The 19,464-nt window shown below is 39.4% G+C and overlaps 1 protein-coding gene across 2 annotated transcripts; it reads left to right on the forward strand.

The window, feature by feature from the left end:
- The first annotated feature begins 7,241 nt into the window (after positions 1-7,241).
- csf2rb (colony stimulating factor 2 receptor subunit beta) lies at positions 7,242-18,485 on the forward strand. 2 transcript variants are annotated; one of them, XM_032587649.1, is made up of 15 exons: positions 7,242-7,875; positions 9,219-9,421; positions 10,453-10,573; positions 10,670-10,845; positions 10,923-11,077; positions 11,884-12,028; positions 12,670-12,802; positions 12,879-13,033; positions 13,920-14,050; positions 14,178-14,361; positions 14,490-14,586; positions 14,710-14,776; positions 15,561-15,640; positions 15,730-15,967; positions 16,951-18,485. In XM_032587649.1, exons 2-15 carry the CDS (start codon positions 9,319-9,321, stop codon positions 17,338-17,340), a joined length of 2,175 nt encoding a protein of 724 aa, XP_032443540.1. In that variant the 5' UTR covers positions 7,242-7,875; positions 9,219-9,318; the 3' UTR covers positions 17,341-18,485. The 2 variants fall into 2 exon arrangements, with proteins under 2 accessions (XP_032443540.1, XP_032443541.1); XM_032587650.1 differs by having other exon boundaries at positions 7,247-7,875; positions 15,811-15,967.
- Positions 18,486-19,464: the final 979 nt, after the last annotated feature.

The raw sequence follows: 19,464 nt of genomic DNA on the forward strand, positions 1-19,464 counted from the left end.
TGGAGAGTGAGTGACAAATGGAAGCCAGAGGAGTCGGCGTCCTGAGGAGGAGTTTGTGCTGACGGTTGACGGCGTCGGACACAACAAGAGGAAGACTAGCAGTTTAGCCTTCAACTCAGGGATGAAGGACAGTGAACCGGAGGCTATAGGTCAGAGGAGGAGATGGAAAAAAAAGGTTAAATGGAGGGTGTGGTGTCACGCAGCAGGAGCCTAAAAGCACTTTATAGCTGTGGGTTATAGATTAGAAAACAACTGGCCTCTGAGCAGAGACACGTGCCAACAGAAACACACCCAGGCCCAAATTATAAGTGAAATAATCTTGTTATAAGATTATTTCACTTATAACAAGACATTTTTCCCACAAGTACATTTTTCTGCCAGTGAAACCAGTACTTTTTCATCAATATTAAGGAATTATTTTCTTAAAATAAGCCTCCATTTCTTGCAAAAAAGTTACTTGTAAGTTAGTTTGTCTCATTTCAAAGGTACTGAGATATTTGCACTAGAACCTAGACTACAAAATACTTGGTAAGATTTAGTGTTTTTGCAGTGACAACAGGATAATGTTCTTGTTGTCAAGGAAAAATTACTTTTTGTGATGATGAGATACTTGCCAGATGAATACGATGCATATATCGGTGCGCCTTTTCTTCCACTTATTCATTCAGTTTTATAAATTTAAGTGTGAACTACACAGATCATGCTAAATTGACTGTAAGTATTTTGAGGAATTTCAGGGGCAAATAATTATTTAAAAAATGCCTAGATGCTCATTTATAATTTAACTTCAATGCAAATGAATTTCAGAGTGCTTCATATTGCGCCCCATTTCCATTGATGGAATTTCTGATCTCCATTTGGGTCGGTTGAGTTTATAAGTCGGTTTAATTGGAGCCAGAGGCCAGATGGCCCATTTTTGTAAAGCATTAATCACAATTTGTGCGTGTTATGCGTGTCCCCGTGTCAGGGAGTGTCGCTTTGCAGGCACAGAAAAACCTCTGTGAGTTTTCGGTCCGTTTGCACCTCTGGAAGTGATTTGAGAAAAGGTGCCAACTTCATCTCAACTCTCATTCATCCCAATAGGACACGACAGCCATAAATGGCTATCTAGAGAAGAAAGCTACATTGCAGTTTCCTGTTTGTTTTGGGGTTTTTTGCATTTTGTAGCAGAGACTTTGCTCAGTTAGTTTCATCTGGTGAGAATTCAGTTTTGCCAAGGTGACTATTTATTTACCCAAGGACGCATTAGCTAAGTGGAAGCTACAGCTCCGCCGAGGTTCTTCAGAGCAACATACCCGGTTGCTTTAATGTATTACAAATAGTGGAAGTCCATTTACACACAGAAAAAATAAAAATCAACCGTGCTGAGCGTATAAACGTATTAGAGCTTTGAGGAATGCAGTTTATCCGTGTGAGGCAGCACCACAAAGAGCGGTTACTCTGGCTACAGACATTTTGGGCACTAGATGGACACTGTCCAAGAGAGGGGGACAGGGACGCGACTCGGGCGTCGGTCCAGCTTTGAAGGATTTTGCTTGATAAGCTGCTGAGTTTCCTCTGACCGTAGAGCTGCAACATCTAAGGGAAGGCACCGGGTGCACCAGCGTGTTGAGGGGTAATAAAACGCAACTCATTTGAAGTCAATTATAATAACATCAAATACAAATAACAAAATATCTATCATTGCTTCAAGGCTTTCTCTCGTGTTTTTGAGTGTTGCTGACACTCGCAGAAAATCTCAAGGATTTATTTATTTTTATTTAATATTGCTTTAATCTAATCTAACTGTGCTCAACTTCCCTAAATGGCTGTGAAATCCAACTCAGCACTGAACCAGGGTAATGTGCGACAGACCGTGTTTTTCTTTGTGTGTTTTTTTGGAGTTAAGAGAGAGAAAATAATAGAAATAGTCACTACACCATGTCATTTTAAAGCACTCTTATGCTTCAAATACCCCACATATCGGCAGTTCGTCCTTCCCCACATCTGCAGATGTGCCAGCCATCGATCCAATTAACTCAAGTTACCTTCTCATTAGCCTGACAGATGATTTCACTCCACACATGCAGACTGTGCGTTGCGAAAGCCGCGTCGTTCAGCACCACCAGCAGACTGGTGTAATCTTGCCGATCATAATCTGTTTCTAATAGCGAAATGTATTATTATTGTTGTGGGCAAATGTGCCTCTTTGCATTTATTTTCAACCTTTCTTTTGACTCTACCCATTTATGTCCTCTGGCGGTTCTTGATATTTTTAGGATATGTGCTGAAACAGATGGAGAACAAAAGTCTAATTTTTAAGGTCATATTTTATTGAAAGGAATATAATTCAAATGCTAACTGAGACACTGAAACTACCAGAGAACACTGGTGGAGATAAACAGGCAGGAAACAGGATGATCTGACAAGCAAAACTAACTAGCTTATAACTGCCTGGGAGGTGATTAGTGACCAAAAGAAATTTCATTTTCTCAATGCTTGAAATTAAATGAGAGTAAAGTAAATACTGTTTCAGCTCAGTTAGCAGTACCCAAATTATTTCTCTTTGATCAGATTGTTTTTGAAACAGTCAGATGTCTGACTTATTGTTGCCATGGCTTCATAAGCCTCTTGTACACAATATCTAAGTTAACAGGAGGCCAACCTGCAGATGTCTGATGGCAGAAACTTCTTCCTTGTGTCATGTCATGAAAGACATCGAAACAAATTAGCCAACATATCAGGAAGAGAATCATGGGCCTTCATAAGTCCGGGTCGTCCTTGGGCACAACTTCCAGGCGTTTCTTGAAGCTTTCGTTATTTAAAGAGTTCAAACAAAATGGCCGTCCGTTTTCAAAACGCAGACCAACAGTGACGGAAAAAACCGATCTGAGCGACGTGTTCAGAATTACCAAAGACAATAAATGTATCTGTGGATCTGACCCAATCATGAGACCGTCGCTTTACATTAACTTTCACATACCCTGCAAACAAGGCAACATTTTGCTGTAAATATTTGAAGAAATTACATTGTGCAAATGAAGAGCTCTGTTTGAGCCAAGGATGAATTCAGCCTTCTTTGTATGCAAACACTGAGCAGTTATTCTTCCTGTGTTATTAGGGAAATAAGGGTTTGCTGCAGAGTCACATTCACTCATGTGTGTCATGTAAATAATCATTGCTGATGGTACTTCCCCTGGCCCTTAACTTTGTCACTATTATGCCTCGACATGCAGTGGATTTAAGCTGGGCATCTAAATGTTTGGTAAAATTGTTGGGGGGTTTTTGTTCTGGTGGTTATTTCTCCTACTACTAAACTGAATGAATTTTACTAAATTCAATTCAGTTTATTTGATTTAAACAAACTAAAGACAGAGCAGATCTGAATCTGGTTCAAACATAAACCATTTTTACATTTTTGTCCTTTTAACCAAATATATGCAAAAACTAAACTTGGGTATAATAACTGCACAGCCAGAATTTGTGATCTGTGTTGTGTCCATATCAGAATTACTGAATTTATTTATATGATTAGATTTAATTCTTTAAAAGCGCACTGAGGGCGTCTTTACACTGTGGGAAAATGCTCCACAGTAGCAGATTTTATTTGTGACCACTAGGGGCCACAGTTGAGCCTTAGATTGGCACCCAGAAGCTTTCTGCTTCTTACACATCATTAGTGTGCAGTTTAGCTCTTTTAATTTGCACTAAAGACATTAGAGAGCAGAATAAAGCCTCTTAACATAATTTGAAAATTTGTTTTATGTGGACATTTACTGTCTCGTGTTATTTTTTAGGCCAACAGACCGTTAAAAAAAAATTGACAAAATCCAAATCTGCAATCAGAATCGCTCATACGCTGCTTTCACATTCATGTGTGCTCATTTCTACACTCTGTGGTTTTATATGAATATGTCTTCAGTTTTGTATATTCTCATATATTTCTTAAGAGCGTGAAGTCATGAGATGTTGAGTTCCTCATTTCTTAGAAACACTGACTTTTTTTGTTTTTTTTCTGATTCTCTAGAGAAAGCAGCTTCCCAGCAACAACCCTGGACCCAAAATAAGCTGCATTGCAAAACACTCATACCGACTGTTCTGCGTCAATAGTTACGTCTGCTTAAATTTAGTCGTTCTACAGTGACAAAAATCTACAAAACTGGATTGCTCATACGCTGTATAAAGTAGTTTTAATTTAATCGTGCGTGTTGCCTTTATTGGCATGTAGCTTTCTTTCACTAAACGCCGTCGTTTTGTTAAAACAAACAAGAGTCAAAAACAAAAACCAGAGAGAAGAATTGAGGAATTGGTCACAATGGTGTCTTCGCTCACCAGCTTTTCTCATAGAGAGGTGTGAAAAGTATTTGCTGACAGGAAGTGTCAGGGCTAAAAAGAAAACACATGAAGGGTCAGCTCATTTTTTTATAACAAACTGCAGAGCTGATCTAGGTAAACGATCTCGAGTTTGATACTTTTTGAGCGCTGATGATTTTATCTTTTAAAGTTCATTCTGGTTTTGACGTTTTAAAAAAAAAAAACTAATTTCGAGGTAATCCTCGGCGCATGAAAGCTCCTCAAAAAGAGGTTTCTGAATGATTATGTACTGTGAATATCAGCGTTTATGAATGTGTAACGTCCATTTGCAACCATGCAAGTTGGGAAAAAGAGAAGCAGAGAGACTTTAATAGCCCAAACAATACAACAGGAAGGTAGAAATTCATGTAAGAATAAAAAACTATTAAAAAAATTCTAATTACAATTTGAAAGAAAGAAAAAAACACAACATCGATGCATTAAAGCTTCGAATTTCACTACAAAAAAGGCTATGGAAATAGCTGGAAAATTACCATAAATGATAAAATAAATGAAATAAATAAAGTTTCAATTAGCAAATAAATCATACATAAATCACTTAACTCAGTAGCAAAAACTAATTTCTTTAATATAAATGCAGAGTTATTATTTTGGGAGAGAAGTTAAGATGGTGACCCAGACTGGAGTGATTATTTCTAATCACCAGTGTTACTATTCTTCAAGAGCCGCCATTTTGAATTTTACCACAACTTTGTTCCAACTTTTCTGAATCTCTTTTACAAGGTGAAATAATAAATGTTTATTTGATCCTGCATCATAATATTCTGTTTAATTTACACCAAAGAACCAGCTTGTTCACTTAGGATAACATTGGCCTTTTACTTGCCAAGCAGCTAGCTTAAGCTAATGCTAATGCTGCCTACAGTCAACATTCACTCTTTACCAAAGAACGTGTGAGATTTGTAGTGTTTCATAAAGAGTCCAAATTCAGTTCTTAGTCAGTGAAAGTCTTTATGAAGTCGATGTATTTACTGTTACGGTTCATTTCTGTTTCAAAACTATATTTAATATGGGTCTAAATTTGTGTAAATTATGCCACTTTTGTGTAATATCAAGTTCTGTTGTGTCTGTAAAGTAAATATGTTGCCTTCTACGCATCTCCTAACTTAGCATAGTGCATCTGCATTGGGATGAAAGGAGTAAAATGCAAACTGTTCGGTAGTGCAAAGTGGGTAAAGTCACGGTTTTGTTGCGTCCATCTGAAAAATAATTTCACCCTATAAAGTAATCTGTGCCATTGTTTATTCTTCCTAGCCTTTTGTCACTTTAAATATAGTTAATTTTAACCTTTTTTAGGGTTGAAGAGCTAACTATACTGTTCCAAATTCACAGCCAATATCTATTTAGTCAGAGGCCAGGATTTTTTTTTTTGTTCAAACATGACTCAGGTTGTGTTGTTTCGCCACAGCAACTTTTAAAGTATTTCACAGTATTTTCCTACAGTTGCCTGATTTCTAAATGTTCTTTTTTTATTTTGCATTTTCACCCTGATTTCTTTATTAAATTAATTTCACTTTTTTGATTTTAAAAAAAGTAATTAGTTTTACCTTTTCTCTCTTCCAGAAACTGTCACACTAAGTCGCGACAAAAACATCCTGCAGCCTCTGCTAGAAATCTGAAAAAGTGATTTAAAACTTAAAAGCTTGACATTACTGGAAGGCGAAAGAAGGACTGGAGCCGTTTTCTAGAAGAAAAAAAAAAAAGCTAACGCTAATGCTTAAGAAAGCAGATCTGAAAAACATCTCTGTCACGCTGCAGTTTCTAATTTTGGTTTTGAGGAATTAATATTTCTGCAAAGACTGCTAAAAGCGCTGCAACGATCCAAGGAGACGTTCCAGTTCAACTCATTTAAAATAAAAATGCTGTTCTCTGCTTCGGTGCTTCTTCAGCTTAACGCACGAAACGAGTGCAGGCATTGAAATCACATTTTACTCTAGGTGTCATTAGCTGGTGAATGTGTGAATAACGTGAGCCGGTAATGACTGTGACAATCCGGTTATTTAAGTTCTGAGTTGAACGATAACAGAACCAAAAGTGTTAGAAGCAGAACAATCTGACTCAACAGCATTGGCTGACTAGAAAGAGTCACGCTAGATAAAGGAATCTGCTCTATCTAGCGCTCATTTCCAATGGGGGACATTATGGCAAACCGTAAAGATTTAAGCCTTTTTGGTTCAAAATATTGTTAGATGTCATTCACAAAGATTTTTTTTATAATAAATCCCCTAATTCCTACGTGATGATGTAACCGGCTTTTTCCACTTCAGAAAATGTCTGAAATGAAAATCTGGGTAAAATAAAGATTTGTATATTCTGAATAGATGCATATTTTTATATTCATAATTTTAAGAAGCATTTAATGACATCATAATTTCAGACGGGCTTCAAATGTCCTGGTTTATCAATAGCTTAGCACGTAAACGGTGTCTCATGGTTGCCATGGAGCTTGATGACCACCCCCCCCAAGAATGTTTATTTATTTACTTGTTTATTCTTATTTTCCTGCTGAATAAATGTTTTGCAATTAAAAGTTGGTGGCTGTGAGATTATGCTGTTACAATACAAAATTAAAGAAGCTTAATTGTGGCCAGACAAATAAATTTGGTACCAATAAATTCACCCTGTTCACATCACAATCTGTTTCAATAAGCCATCGCTGTTTTAGCCCAAGCAAAATTAAAGGAAGTTCTGTTTTATTGCAGACTTTTATTTTTCATTTTCAAGATCCTATTTTTATTACAAAAAAAGAATTGTTTCCCCTCTGACCTTTGATCCTTTCAATTTAAATAAATTCCTCCGTTTAAGATGCAAAGCCGACCAGAGAACAAGTGGGCGTGACGCACGCTCTTTAACACTGAATGAACGCACTTTGAAGACGCGTTAATTACGCCTACCTCCTGGTAACTGCAGCGCGCTCAGGTACATTTTGTCAAGCGTTTAGAGCCTCGGGTTGGAAATATCTGAAGTGGTTCTGGTAAGACAAACACCGTAAACGGAAAACAACTTTGCGTGATCACATGTCAGTCAGTGTAGCTGGTAATATCTCCTGAATGTAAACATATAGTAGCACATCCTGGCAGAGTTTCAGTTGCGTGTGGCGTGAGCCACATAAAGGACATAACGCTGCTATCTCAAAGAAATGCGGTCGGTGGTTGGTTGTTTTTACTCACGGTTATCTTAAAAGTCTTGCAGATTGCAATCTATAATCTACCGCATGCTTGTGCACCGACAAAACGGGTAAGCGGCATCCCAGAGTAACGCATCAGGCGTTGGTTTGCTTCGATGTGCTCCGAGGTTTTAGGGTTTTCAGGCGTCTCCTCAGCAAAACAACTGATTGTGCCTTAAAGGCGAGCTGACGTCGAGAGTCGGTCTGGGCAGAAAGGGGAAACTGAAGCAGTCGCACAGGAAACTCCCACAGAGTTCTCGTCAGCGTTCATACGGAGCCGTCAGACGAGAAGGAAGGAGTGATGACTGTCGGACAAAAGGAAAGGCGCTCCTCAAACAGAAAAACCAAGTAATTGGGTGAGTTTTTTTTTTAAATATTACAAAATATATTCAGGTATTCATGCAGTCAGAACATAGACGATTATTACTGTATATGACAAATTTAACCTTGTATTAATTAGTGAAAGTCTTAATATTTGTCTCCATTAGGGTGGATTAGCCCTCTGTGTTATAAAGGTATAAATTTAACACTAATAAATGTTTTCTCTGGTGTTTTTTTACTATCTTTATGCCTCTTTTATGCGAATCGCTGCCTCTTTTCATGTATCTCTGCCTGATGGTTTCACATCAGAAAACACCGCAAACATCAACAGCTTGTCTTTTTCACTTTTTCTACTGGATTCCTGATATTCTCTTTGTGGGATTTCCCCCAACCTGCTTCTCTAAACCAGCAGCTAAAAGGGTAAAGGTCACGCCCGGGAGACCCTCGAAACCCCCCCTCCCCAGTTTACAGAGCGATATCGTGACTTCTTCTCTGAAACTATTTGATCTTTACGCGCCGTTTCCCCTTTTTTCAAACTGAAAATTTAAAAGCGTTTTCCCAAACAATTTAAAATCATTTTAATTTCAAAATATATTTGCAGGAATTAACGGTGTTTGTCGGAGTCTTTGCATCACGTTTCGCTAAACTGAAGTGATTGACTTTTTTATTAGGAAACCGCGTTAAAACATACACAGATGATTTAATTATGATTGATTAGAGCTGTACATGGATTCTAGTTACTTGTTTCAATTTGTACATTTTTCAGCAAATTAATCGCAGTTATACTATAATTGCACAAAATAAATACGTATTTTAATTCTTTATACTAAAATAATTAAATGTAATCATTTTAAACCCTTTAAAATAATTTTTGAAACATTTTTTAAAAATCTAATTTTTAATTATTTAAAAAAAATATTTTTTAAATATGCTTATTTCCTAAAAACACAATGACCGAGATGATGGTTTTTGTCTTGTGGCTGAAACGGCTCGAGGTTTTCTGTTGTCTTTCCCCGCTTGAAGGTTAAACTACAATCTTATTCACGAATGCCTGCAAAAGTAAAACTTTGAAATAATGCCATGTATTTATTTATTGATTTTTTTTTTTTCATGCCAGTGTGTGTGTGCTCCCTAGAGCGTATGCTTTTTTTTTTCTCTTTTTTTTTTTTACTCTTTACAACATGTGGAAGCGAGAGATAAGAGGGAGGCGGATGTGTGGTGACATCCCACAAAAAGCATACACTCAGAGCGGAAGACTACTGGTGATGTGGTCATGACTCATTTCTATATTATTTCTAGTAAATGGACTGTTTCTCTCTCTCTGTCTGTCACACATCTACGCTGCCTATTTATATATATATATACCAAAAAAAAACAGCCTCACCTCTAAGGCAAGAGCGCCTTGACGATGTGGAGGAAACGCCGCTGATGTGGATCATTAAAAAGAAAAGAAACGAGGCTCCGTGAACCCTGAAGGGATGGCTCTCCTCCTGGTCTTGATGTGGTTGGTTCTCCCGAATCGGGCTCTCCTCTCTGGTCTGGATCACTGCGGCGTTCATGACGGCAGCAGCTCAAACAACAGTGAGTATCCGTCTGAAGGAAAATATTAATAATAATCATTTAAAAACAGCAAAAAGAAATGGAAGCATGTTTCACATATTTGTGAGACCGTCTACCTTTAGGTTTACAGTGATGCACAGTAAACATAACTTATTTAGGGGTGAATCGTTTTAATTTGAGTTTATCTGCGTCATGGCAAATATCATTACAAGGCAATTGAAAAGCCTGAATTGAATTACATATAAGCAGATGTGGGCAGAGTACTCAAAAACATTGGTACTCAAGTAAGTGTAGCAATACTTCAACATATTTCTACTCAAGTAAAAGTCGCAAGTAGCCGTTTAAGAAATGATTCAAGTAAGAGTAAAAAAGTATTTGGTAAAAATTAAACTCAAGTATTGAGTAACTGATCAAAACATCAATCATTTTATATTTTTAAATTACATAATCAGACAGACCAAAATATAAAGTTATGTGGAGAAGACCAAAACCAAAATAATTCAGATAAATAACTTAATTACAAAATAACAAAAGCAGGCGAAAGAAAAAAATTTTCAAATCAATTTCTATCAGCATAAAACTCACAAAAATTGAAGAAAAACTGCAGGTGTGTATCTATGTTCGGCTAATTTTTGGTTAAAATATGTTTGTTCTTCTTTCAGTGAAGCTACTCATACTGTAAAAAGACATTTTACTCAAGTAAGAGTAGCAATACTTCATGGTAAAATTTCTGAAGTAAAAGTAAAAAAAAGTACAGTGTGGTAAAACTTTTGTTTTTGTAACCAAAAAGCTATTCAAGTAAATGTAGCTAATTGCTATCTAATTCTGGATATCAACCTCTTCAGGGTGACGGTTAAGGGGTTAAAACGATTCTGACGTTGCCTCTTTAATTCCCTCGTATACCCATTTGGGCAATGGTGGCGTCTTGTGTGCCCAGGGCGCCAAAAAGGCTGGGACCGCCTCTGCATTTGGGATAGCAAAATTCCAAAATTAGAAATTTCCTGAGTCATTAATTTTTAGCAATGAATTGACTCTTCTTTGTCGTGCTGCAGTGTCGCCTTGGCTGCAGTCCTTACAATGCCACAATGACTACAAGACCCATGTGGATTGCAAATGGAAGGCACCGACAAACACGACTCTGCAGGTCTGGCTGAGGGGAAACGATGGCAGCAGGTAAACGGAGCAGACTGGACAAGAGCAACATTTCTTGAAGTTGCCTTCTCTAGAGGTGAGGTTCTCTCTAACAGATTGGTGTCTATATCTACGCAGTGAGCTCTGTGTGCCTTTTAAAGACGAAAAAACAACCGAGGATGGAGTTGTCCAGTGCAGATATAAAACTCTTGTGCTCGGCGTGGGAATCAGCCATACTGTCTTCTTCACGAACAACCAGACAACAAGCTTCTGCTCGTCTTCCAAACACACATCTCTGGATCTTGTTCAGCGCCGTAAGCAACAGTTACATGTACAGTAGTAGATTATGTAAAGCAAAACTAAGCCTTACAGTGATGGTGGTGTTGCACAGTGAGGGCACATCCGCCTGGGGGTCTGACTGCATCTGAGGAAAGCGATGGCAGCTACTGGCTGAAGTGGTCCAGTCCGTATCCTCCATCGTCCTCCCTGAACCAGAACCTCTCGTATCAGCTCAGCTTCAGGACGCAGGACGAGGACGGCTGGACTGTAAGCTACAAACACAACAAATCACCACATTGCCTTTCTGTGCAGCAGGGGAGTGTTTAGAGTTGTTGTTTTGTTTTTGTTTTTTTACAGTAGAGAAGAGAGGGACACTAACATGGCCAATACTTCAATAACCAAACTATTTATTTAACTAAACAAAACACATGAATTTGCTTGTTACAGCGGTTTAGGGCACAGGCTAATTCTTCTAGTCGCTTGATTAGCTTAGCGTAGCTTAACTGCAAACATCTCTATTTTTACCACCATGCTAACTCTACTTAACTTATTTATCAACTTAAAGTGAAAATTATTGAACTTATTTGCTAGAAATTGTAAACAACTGCTTAATTACCGCGTTTTTGCCTTTATGGAGAGTTTTTGTTGCACAGTAGTCTGAGGCTCTTTCTTATTAATAAACATCATTTAAATCAGCCTGCCAATGGGACTAGCAATGGAAATTAGCCACTTAGCTCTTATGTAAATGTTAATTCATATGTAATGTCCCATTTTTTAAAAACTTGAAACAGTCAACAACAACAAACAACAAAAGGAGCATTTCTGTCATGTACTGACATGGCGTGTGAACAAAATATGATATGAGATGAACAAAATGATTGGCCGCTCTGGTGGGTGTGGCCAGGCAGGCTGACCAATCAGATTTAAAGGGTAACAGGAGCCACCTCCCCCCTCCAATCTGACAGTCAACTCTGTGCCCATAGCCTACTCATAGTAGACAATAATGAGACAGAGGGTGAGTCAGTGCTTATTAAATTTCGTTTTTAATGTTAAATACACACCTCTCTACTCAGACTGAGGCTGTCGCAGACACCAGCGTGAGACTGGAGAGGCAGAAGCTGCTTCCCGGCCGTAGATACGAAGCCAGAGTGAGAGCCCGGGCCGGCGTGGGTCGGTGGAGCGAATGGAGTCCTGTGGCGAGCTGGAAAACTGGAGATGGTGAGTGAAATAAAGAGGAAGCATAAATACCCTTTAAACTTTTTCACACTATCACTTTGCAACCAAAAAACTTTTTTTTTTTTTTCCATTTTTTTCTCCGAAGAGTTTTTGCGGCGCTAGTGGCTCGTATTTTTTCCACAGTAGGCAGACAGGAAGGAGGGTGAGGAGAGGGGGGAAGACATGCGGCAAAGGTCGTCGGGACCGGGAGTCGAACCCGCGACGTCCGCGTCTAGGACTAAGGCCTCCAAACATGGGGCGTGCTAACCCCCTGCGCCCTGGAATTTTTCTACCATAATTCGAGCGCACACATTTTCAGTCTGAAAGCAGGATTTCAGTCTGATATGTGGTCCAACAGCTCTGACTCGATCACCAAGCTGTTAGACGTATTCGCTAAAAAGGTCCAGCACTCACATCGAGGGACTAAACATAAATCGAACCACATGACCATTTTCTACCCATTTCATCACGTACTACTTTCTGTTGGTCTACTGCAGAAAATCCCGGTAAAATGATGCAGTAACAAACAGTTTTGCTTTCTTTTCAAACTTCAATCTTCTGGGTCTTTTCACAGTTATGGGAACTACGTCTGGTGTTTTCCAGCTGTGTGAGTTAACTATTGTTTTCCTTCCCTTTCACATCAGACCTCGGGCAGGTTCCCTCTCTGGACTGTGTTCTGGATGGAGAGAAGGAAGTGACGTGCAGCTGGGAGGTGAGCAGAGAGCTGGCTTATCTCGTCACCTACCAGCTGACCTGTCGACACGACCTGACAGCACGGTAAGTCAAACTCAAAGCCGTAGACGCGCCCGCCCTCTGCTGCTCCTGAACTGACGCGAACTTCCATCCTTTAAAGGTTTGAGGGATGTTGCGTGAACCCAGCTGTGAGTTCTGACCCCGGAGGGACAGAAGTGAGGTACAGCTGCCCTCTCACCGATGTGGACCCTGAACGTCTGCAGCTGAAGCTCCAGCCGGCACACAACGCTAAGACTTTTCAAGCGTACAAACACAGTGAGTACAGAGAATACAGAGGAGGTGAGAAGTGGCGGCGGAAGTCCCTCTGTGCTTATCTGAGCGTATAAGGCTAAATTAAAAACACACAAGGGGGTGATAAGACCACAGGAAGCAGTGCAGACAAACAGCGGTTAACCAGGTTTGTGCCATGGTTGTACAGCACCCCCTAGTGTTTGATTTGTGCTATTACCTCTAAATCAGTACATAGGACTCTGATCAGCTGTTTAATTGGGATTTAGTCGCTGGTAGGTCACTATGTTAAACACCGACCCCTAGTGGACGTTTTTAACTATTACATTCATGTTTGTTTTTTCTTTTGAAAATATACTGTACATGTATTATGTTATATATGATGTACATAAAGAAATGGGGGGGAGAAAAGGTTACAGCAAACATAAAACATACAACCTTGCAGTAGGTCAGGTGTTTTGCAAATATATTTATGCCCCTTTTTCAGAACCCGTCAGATCACAATCACAATCCCTGACTTATTTTAATAGTGTTTCGTGTGAGAGATGTCCAAAACATAACATGTTGATTAATAACATAACATAATGTGTAATTAGAAGGAAAATAGTACACTGTACAGTTAGGTGTCACATGTTTACTTTAGTGGCTTGGGAAGACAGTTATGTACTATTTCGGGTTAAGAAAGGAAAGGTTGCTGATTTCTAAATGTGAAAAACGGTGAAACTTTTGCTTCCACTCAATAATTACAAATTAACTTCGCAAAACGCTGTGTACGACGTAAACGGTGGGGTTACGCAGAGTATATTTTCAAAAGAGCGCCAACAATGGGAACCACTTGTACAAAAAGATCTGTTAAACCCTGCGTTTTGAGTCAAGCTACTAACAGTTATTTTCTGTTACCTTTTTTCAACAGTCCGTACCAATTCACCAGTGCAGGTGAAAGTGAGGGAGAATAACGGTGACTGGGTTGTGGAGTGGTCTCCACCAGCTGAGGCAGCTACAGAGCTGTTGTACCAGGTCTGGTATTACAGGACCACAGATCAGGTGAGAGGATTTTACGTCTCCGTTTTCATTTCCCCGCTTTCCTTTTAGCGGCTAATCACCACAGCAGCTCTGGAAAAACGGGCCTGAATATTCATAGGTTGTGTGTTTTATTTATTTCTGCCGCCAGGGATCCACGGAGCTGCTGAACATTTCCGAGGGGTCCACACGGGTGAGCATCCTGGGAACATCCCTCGTGCCGCTCCAGGACTACAAGGTGAAAGTGAGGTCACTGGTTGCCCCTGGAGCAGGTTCCACCTACGAAGGAATCCCCTCAGAATGGTCTGAACCTGCGAACTGGACCTCAAATAAAGGTGCTTACAATATTAGTGTGTGCAATGTTGATGTTTTCCTGCTGTTTTGTGCTTTGGAAAAAACTAAAATCTTCAAATGACATTATGAACAGGACCTTCTCTTTAATCTGGTTTCTGCTCCTCGACAGCCACCTGGTCCGTCTCCACACTGATTTATTTCTTCTGTGGCGTGATTGCAGCCGCGCTCTTTCTGACTCTGTACCACACTATCCCAGTTTGCCGGAAGTAAGCGCTGCTTTACGTTGACTGCAACGTGTAAAATGCAGTTAAAACAGCAGTCAGAATCGCTGATTTTCTTTTTAAATGTACGTTTTAAATTAACGCCCATTTATGTTTTTCACCATTAAGGGAAGTTGTGATGTGGGTGGACTCAGTTCCCTCTCCAGGCAAAAGCAAGAGCCTGTCTGAGATCAAGGTGAGACTGGATTATTTTCTAAAAGTGACTAAAATGTTACAAATTTTCACATAGTGTATAAGTAATGCAAAAAAAAAAGGCATTTGCCCCCTTACAAGTCTCTTCAGTTTTATTTTTTTCAATTATTATTATTGCGTCCAGCCACTCAAAAACTTAATTTTGGTATTTTTGAGTCTTACTACTGTAATTTAGATCACTGTCCTGTTGCAGAACCAAAATTCAACCGGACTAAAGGTCCTGTACTGATGACTGGACTTTCTCCTAAACAATTTCTGCTACAGAGCAGAATTTATGACTCCATCAATTATGGCAAGTCTTGAAGAAGCAAAGCCTCACACTACCACCATGTCTGACTGACTTCTGTTTATGACATTCTGTGTGAGCCTCTGGTCAAATGTACATCTTCCTAAAATAATATTTCCCCTTAATCTTTGGGGATCATCAAGATTTCTTTGGGTAAATGTGAGATAGGTCTTTGTGTTCATTTTGGTGGGCGATGGTTCTGATCTTGGAACACTACCATAGAGGCCATTTATGCCCAGTTACTGAATCGTGAACTCTGACCTTAGTAGAGGTAGTGAGGCCTGCAGGCCTTTAGATGCGTCTGACTCACTGATGCACTCTTTGAGTAATTCTGGTTGAACTTTCACCACTGCTCCATCCCAAAGTCTTAGAAATGGCTGTCCAAACTCATAAACGACACTGACCTTGGTTTTCTGTTGGTTTTTGAACAAGTGTTGCTGAAGTAAGCTTTGCTTCATTTCCACGTTTTCTTCCAATTCAGTCTTCCTCGTCCCCGACCCTCGTGCAGAGCGAGAAGACGTCCATTTGTAGCGTGCAGCACCTCGACCGCGTATCGACCTGGTACTAAATTTCACACTTTACTCGCATGACGCCACAAAAGTCAGATAATGAATGCAGCGACAACTCAGGATGCATTCTTCTGTTGATAGCCGATGTCTGCACTCTGCCGCCGTGGCGATCGAGAAGAAAGAGGGAGCTGATGAAATTATGCACCTTTCCCCCCCTTGCAGCTCCTCAGAAGCTTTGCTTTGGCCGACCAAGAGCACTGAGACGACGGGCAGCGATCAGAGCAGGAGTTGCTGGAACTGTGATAACCTCCCCTCCCCTAACGCTCACGACTTGGACACGTCGTCCATGAGCTTCAGCGGGCCATACATCTTTTGTCAGGTCAGCCACTTTCAAAAAGAGAACAACAGCAACTGAATAATAAAGGAGTACTCAGCATTTGTATAAGGAATCAAATGGAAATAATAAAAATATTGTCCTAAAAATTCAGCAAAACGTGTTATAGACACTGACTCACCAGCTCTCTTATTAAGATTTTAGTTGTGTTTCCATGTGTGTCGGTTGAATCCTTTATAGAAAAGACATAACGTGAGATGGTAACACACTGTATTATAAGCCTGGCGGGCCACCAGGCTTTATTTGTGCCCTCAACAGGCTCAGCATTGCCTAGGTATTTAAGTTTTTTTTTAAATGTTTGCATTTTTCAAGACCTTATAGTTGCTGTTCACGTATAAATCTTCCAATGTTTCAATAATATAATTATAAAGTGATATTTTCACATTTTCTGTCAACTTTTAACTCAAAAGCACGACGGGCCGCTGGATCAATGACTGCCCTGGGACCCAACCACCGGGCTTAGCAAATTTTCTGTAACGTTAGAGAAAAACATATCCTGTCACGATGCAGCAGGACACACTAAAGCCCACCTCAGTGATCTGTGGGATTCATACATTTTTGATGGGAGCGTGTCAAAAGTCTCACACATACTGAAAAATACTTTTTAACTTCCCTCGGTATCTAGCTTTGCTACAGTGTTCAAGCTAGCTTGTATGTATGAACAATAAACTGAGACTTAGCTTCTGTTATTTGGTGTCTGTAGCAGCCCTACTACTTCCACAGACCTTTTTTGTTGGCATATCGTTTTAGAGCTAGCCTTCTGTTTTGTTAAGCTGCTACATCCTTTAGCTTGCAAATAACAGGGGAACTGCTACACAAACAGTAGCTTTTTACACACCTGCTAGCAATGAAACGTATTAGGATTTAGAGCTAGCCTACAAGAACTTCAAAAAATGTATTTTAAAAAGTACTTACTGTTCACTCGCTTTGCTTTGCAGCTGTTTAACGCGTTTGGGTCTCTTTCGCAGGGATCAGGACAAATGTCAATGGAGGTCCAGCAAGAAGAAGTCCGCGAAACAAAATCGGATGAAGCCGTGCCTCTCTTCCCGGCGCCATGTCCTCTTCGCGATGGAGATTACGTGTGTCTTCCCAACCGCACTCTCTCAAGGTCCACAGAGGACCTCACATCCCACAGCAGCTCAGGCCCAAAATGGTACGACAGTCCTGAGCAGGGCCAGCAGCACCTGAACGCCACACTGCGGCCTGTTCAGTCTGGCAGCCGGTCCGGCTTCGGAGAACCAGCGGTGAGAAGTCAACCGCCCGATTACACTGCAGGGCCGCTCCCCTCTTGGCCTCAAGGGGGCGCTAACTCGGGATACTGCCAGCTCCCAGCAGCCTTCACGGTACCGCCAAAATGAACAGCTGCATGCAAGAAACAAAAAAACAAAGCAGGATCAATCAGTAATTGACTTTTTGTAAGCTTCTACTTTATTATAAGCTCCTCAAGCTGTTAGAGGAAAAAAAAATATCTTGTTGTCGTTGCACATATTTTATATTGCCTTTACTGATTTTAATTTAGTAATATGTAACCAAACATTTAACAGGGTAAATAAAGTGTTTTTATATCTACAAATATTCCAGGAAGAATATTTATATATATATATTTTTATTAATGTTTATCTTCAGCATGATTTTCTTTAAACAAGCTGCCACTATGTGTATTAAAGTGCTTTTCATAATTATCCAAAAAAAAAAGAAAAGTGCCCTTACTGGCACTGACAATTTTACCAATTTATTACCCCATTTAATGTGCAGTTATAACATGTAAAATTTTGTCTTTTCCATGAAACTGCTAAAGCAAAGAAACAGAAGGCGAGTTAAACGCTGTGACCTTTTTCACCATTTTATTTCCTGTACAGAGCATTTTAATTTCAATAAAAGTTAAACTCACATGCTAATAAGACAAACTGGCATATTTACTGTCAATACTGTCATCATTCAGATCATAATCAGACAAACAAAATGAAGTTGCTTCCGTGTCAGAAGTGAAGCCATTTTATTTCAGCTTATTATCTCTGGAGGCCTCAAAAAAATTAAAGCTATAGTTGTATAATTTTTTTTGAAACAGGGGGATGATCTATATTTAATAAAAATTACGACAGGGGAAGTCTCTGATCACATTATGTGATGGTTACTCCTTTCCTGTTACTAGCTTCACCATGTCATCGCGCAAAGTGGAAGTACAAAAATAAATTTGCTTAATGGAAACACTCCAACACAAACTTTTTTTTTTTTTTGCTAGGATGTGGCAGCTTTTTTTGACTCTATCAGAATTTGTGTACATCACAAAACTCCAACAGAAACCCTTTTTTCACATCATACGGGTGATGTGACCAACAACACAAGGTTACTACTGGAGGAAAAGATGAAGATGACAGGAAGTGGAAGGAGAATGACGGCGTCGCATGTTTTTTAATGACATCATGTGAACAAACTAGTTAACCTTTGATCTTAAATCCGAAATTGTGTTTCGGATTTAATAAAAAATACCGCAATTGCGAAATTGTGTTGTCGGTTGTTTTTTTTTTTACATTAGGGAACATCGATAAAGTTTTGTGCACACTTGTAATGGAAACTGACAGTGGGTTGGCCTGAATTTGGTTTTGGCCAACTAGAGGGAATTCTTGACTGAAATTATTTAATGTGTAAATTTATTTCATTTGCATTAACCTGCTCTTTTATAATGACCTATTTGGAGCTGCTTTACTTCACTTCTTAATGTTGGGACAATTTCCAAATGAATCATTTGCCATAAACTGCTGTAATGCACCTGTAAAATGGTTTTCTTTGCCAAAGTAGCAGCAAGAAAGAGCTACAATCTCCCCAAGGACAATAACTAAACAAACTGTGTGATATCAAGTATCATTCAATACACTTGTTACAATAAAGGCAAACTCAAAATTATTAATACTCAGGGCAGATTAAGATTTTGATTAAGCAGATTAAGCAAAAGAATATAAATTTTGAAAACAAATGATTGCCAGGACTTTAGCAGTAGAAACTAGTTGTTAATAATTGAAGATTAATATAAATGCATCTGCCAGGGTATGAATAATTTGGGGCCAAAGGGAATGTTGCAATGTTTATCAATATAAAATGTTGGATAAGGCTCCTGCTTACTCAAGGACATGCCTGCTGGATCCATTTTTTAACAGTGTACTGTATATTTCACTGTATCCATGCCACACACATTTTCACTGTTTTCAAATTTATTGCTCTGTTCTTCTTTCCATCTGTTCGGCTTAATGGGGTTGCAGAAAGTTCAAGGGTTTGACAGTTTTCTCGAGGCAGGAGCAGGAGCGCAGTAAGCATGCAACGTGCAAGCGTGCAAGTGGCTCGCAAAAATAATCCGACCTCTTGAACTTTTCCACGTTTCGTCACTTTCCAGTGAAAAAATTCAGTGCATTTTATTGGGATTTGATGTGACAGTTTATAATCCGGTATGGATTTAATTTTATATGCTCACACATATTTAAAAACTT

Source organism: Xiphophorus hellerii, chromosome 16 (assembly GCF_003331165.1).
Source record: "Xiphophorus hellerii strain 12219 chromosome 16, Xiphophorus_hellerii-4.1, whole genome shotgun sequence".
In the NCBI taxonomy this organism is placed as follows: domain Eukaryota; kingdom Metazoa; phylum Chordata; class Actinopteri; order Cyprinodontiformes; family Poeciliidae; genus Xiphophorus; species Xiphophorus hellerii.

Coding starts and splice junctions, on each gene's coding strand:
- csf2rb (XM_032587649.1), top strand. CDS start 9,319: ATGGCTCTCCTCCTGGTCTTGATGTGGTTGGTTCTCCCGAATCGGGCT. Junction 10,574..10,669: donor AGGGGAAACGATGGCAGCAG/GTAAACGGAGCA, acceptor ATATCTACGCAG/TGAGCTCTGTGTGCCTTTTA. Junction 13,034..13,919: donor TTTTCAAGCGTACAAACACA/GTGAGTACAGAG, acceptor TTTTTTCAACAG/TCCGTACCAATTCACCAGTG.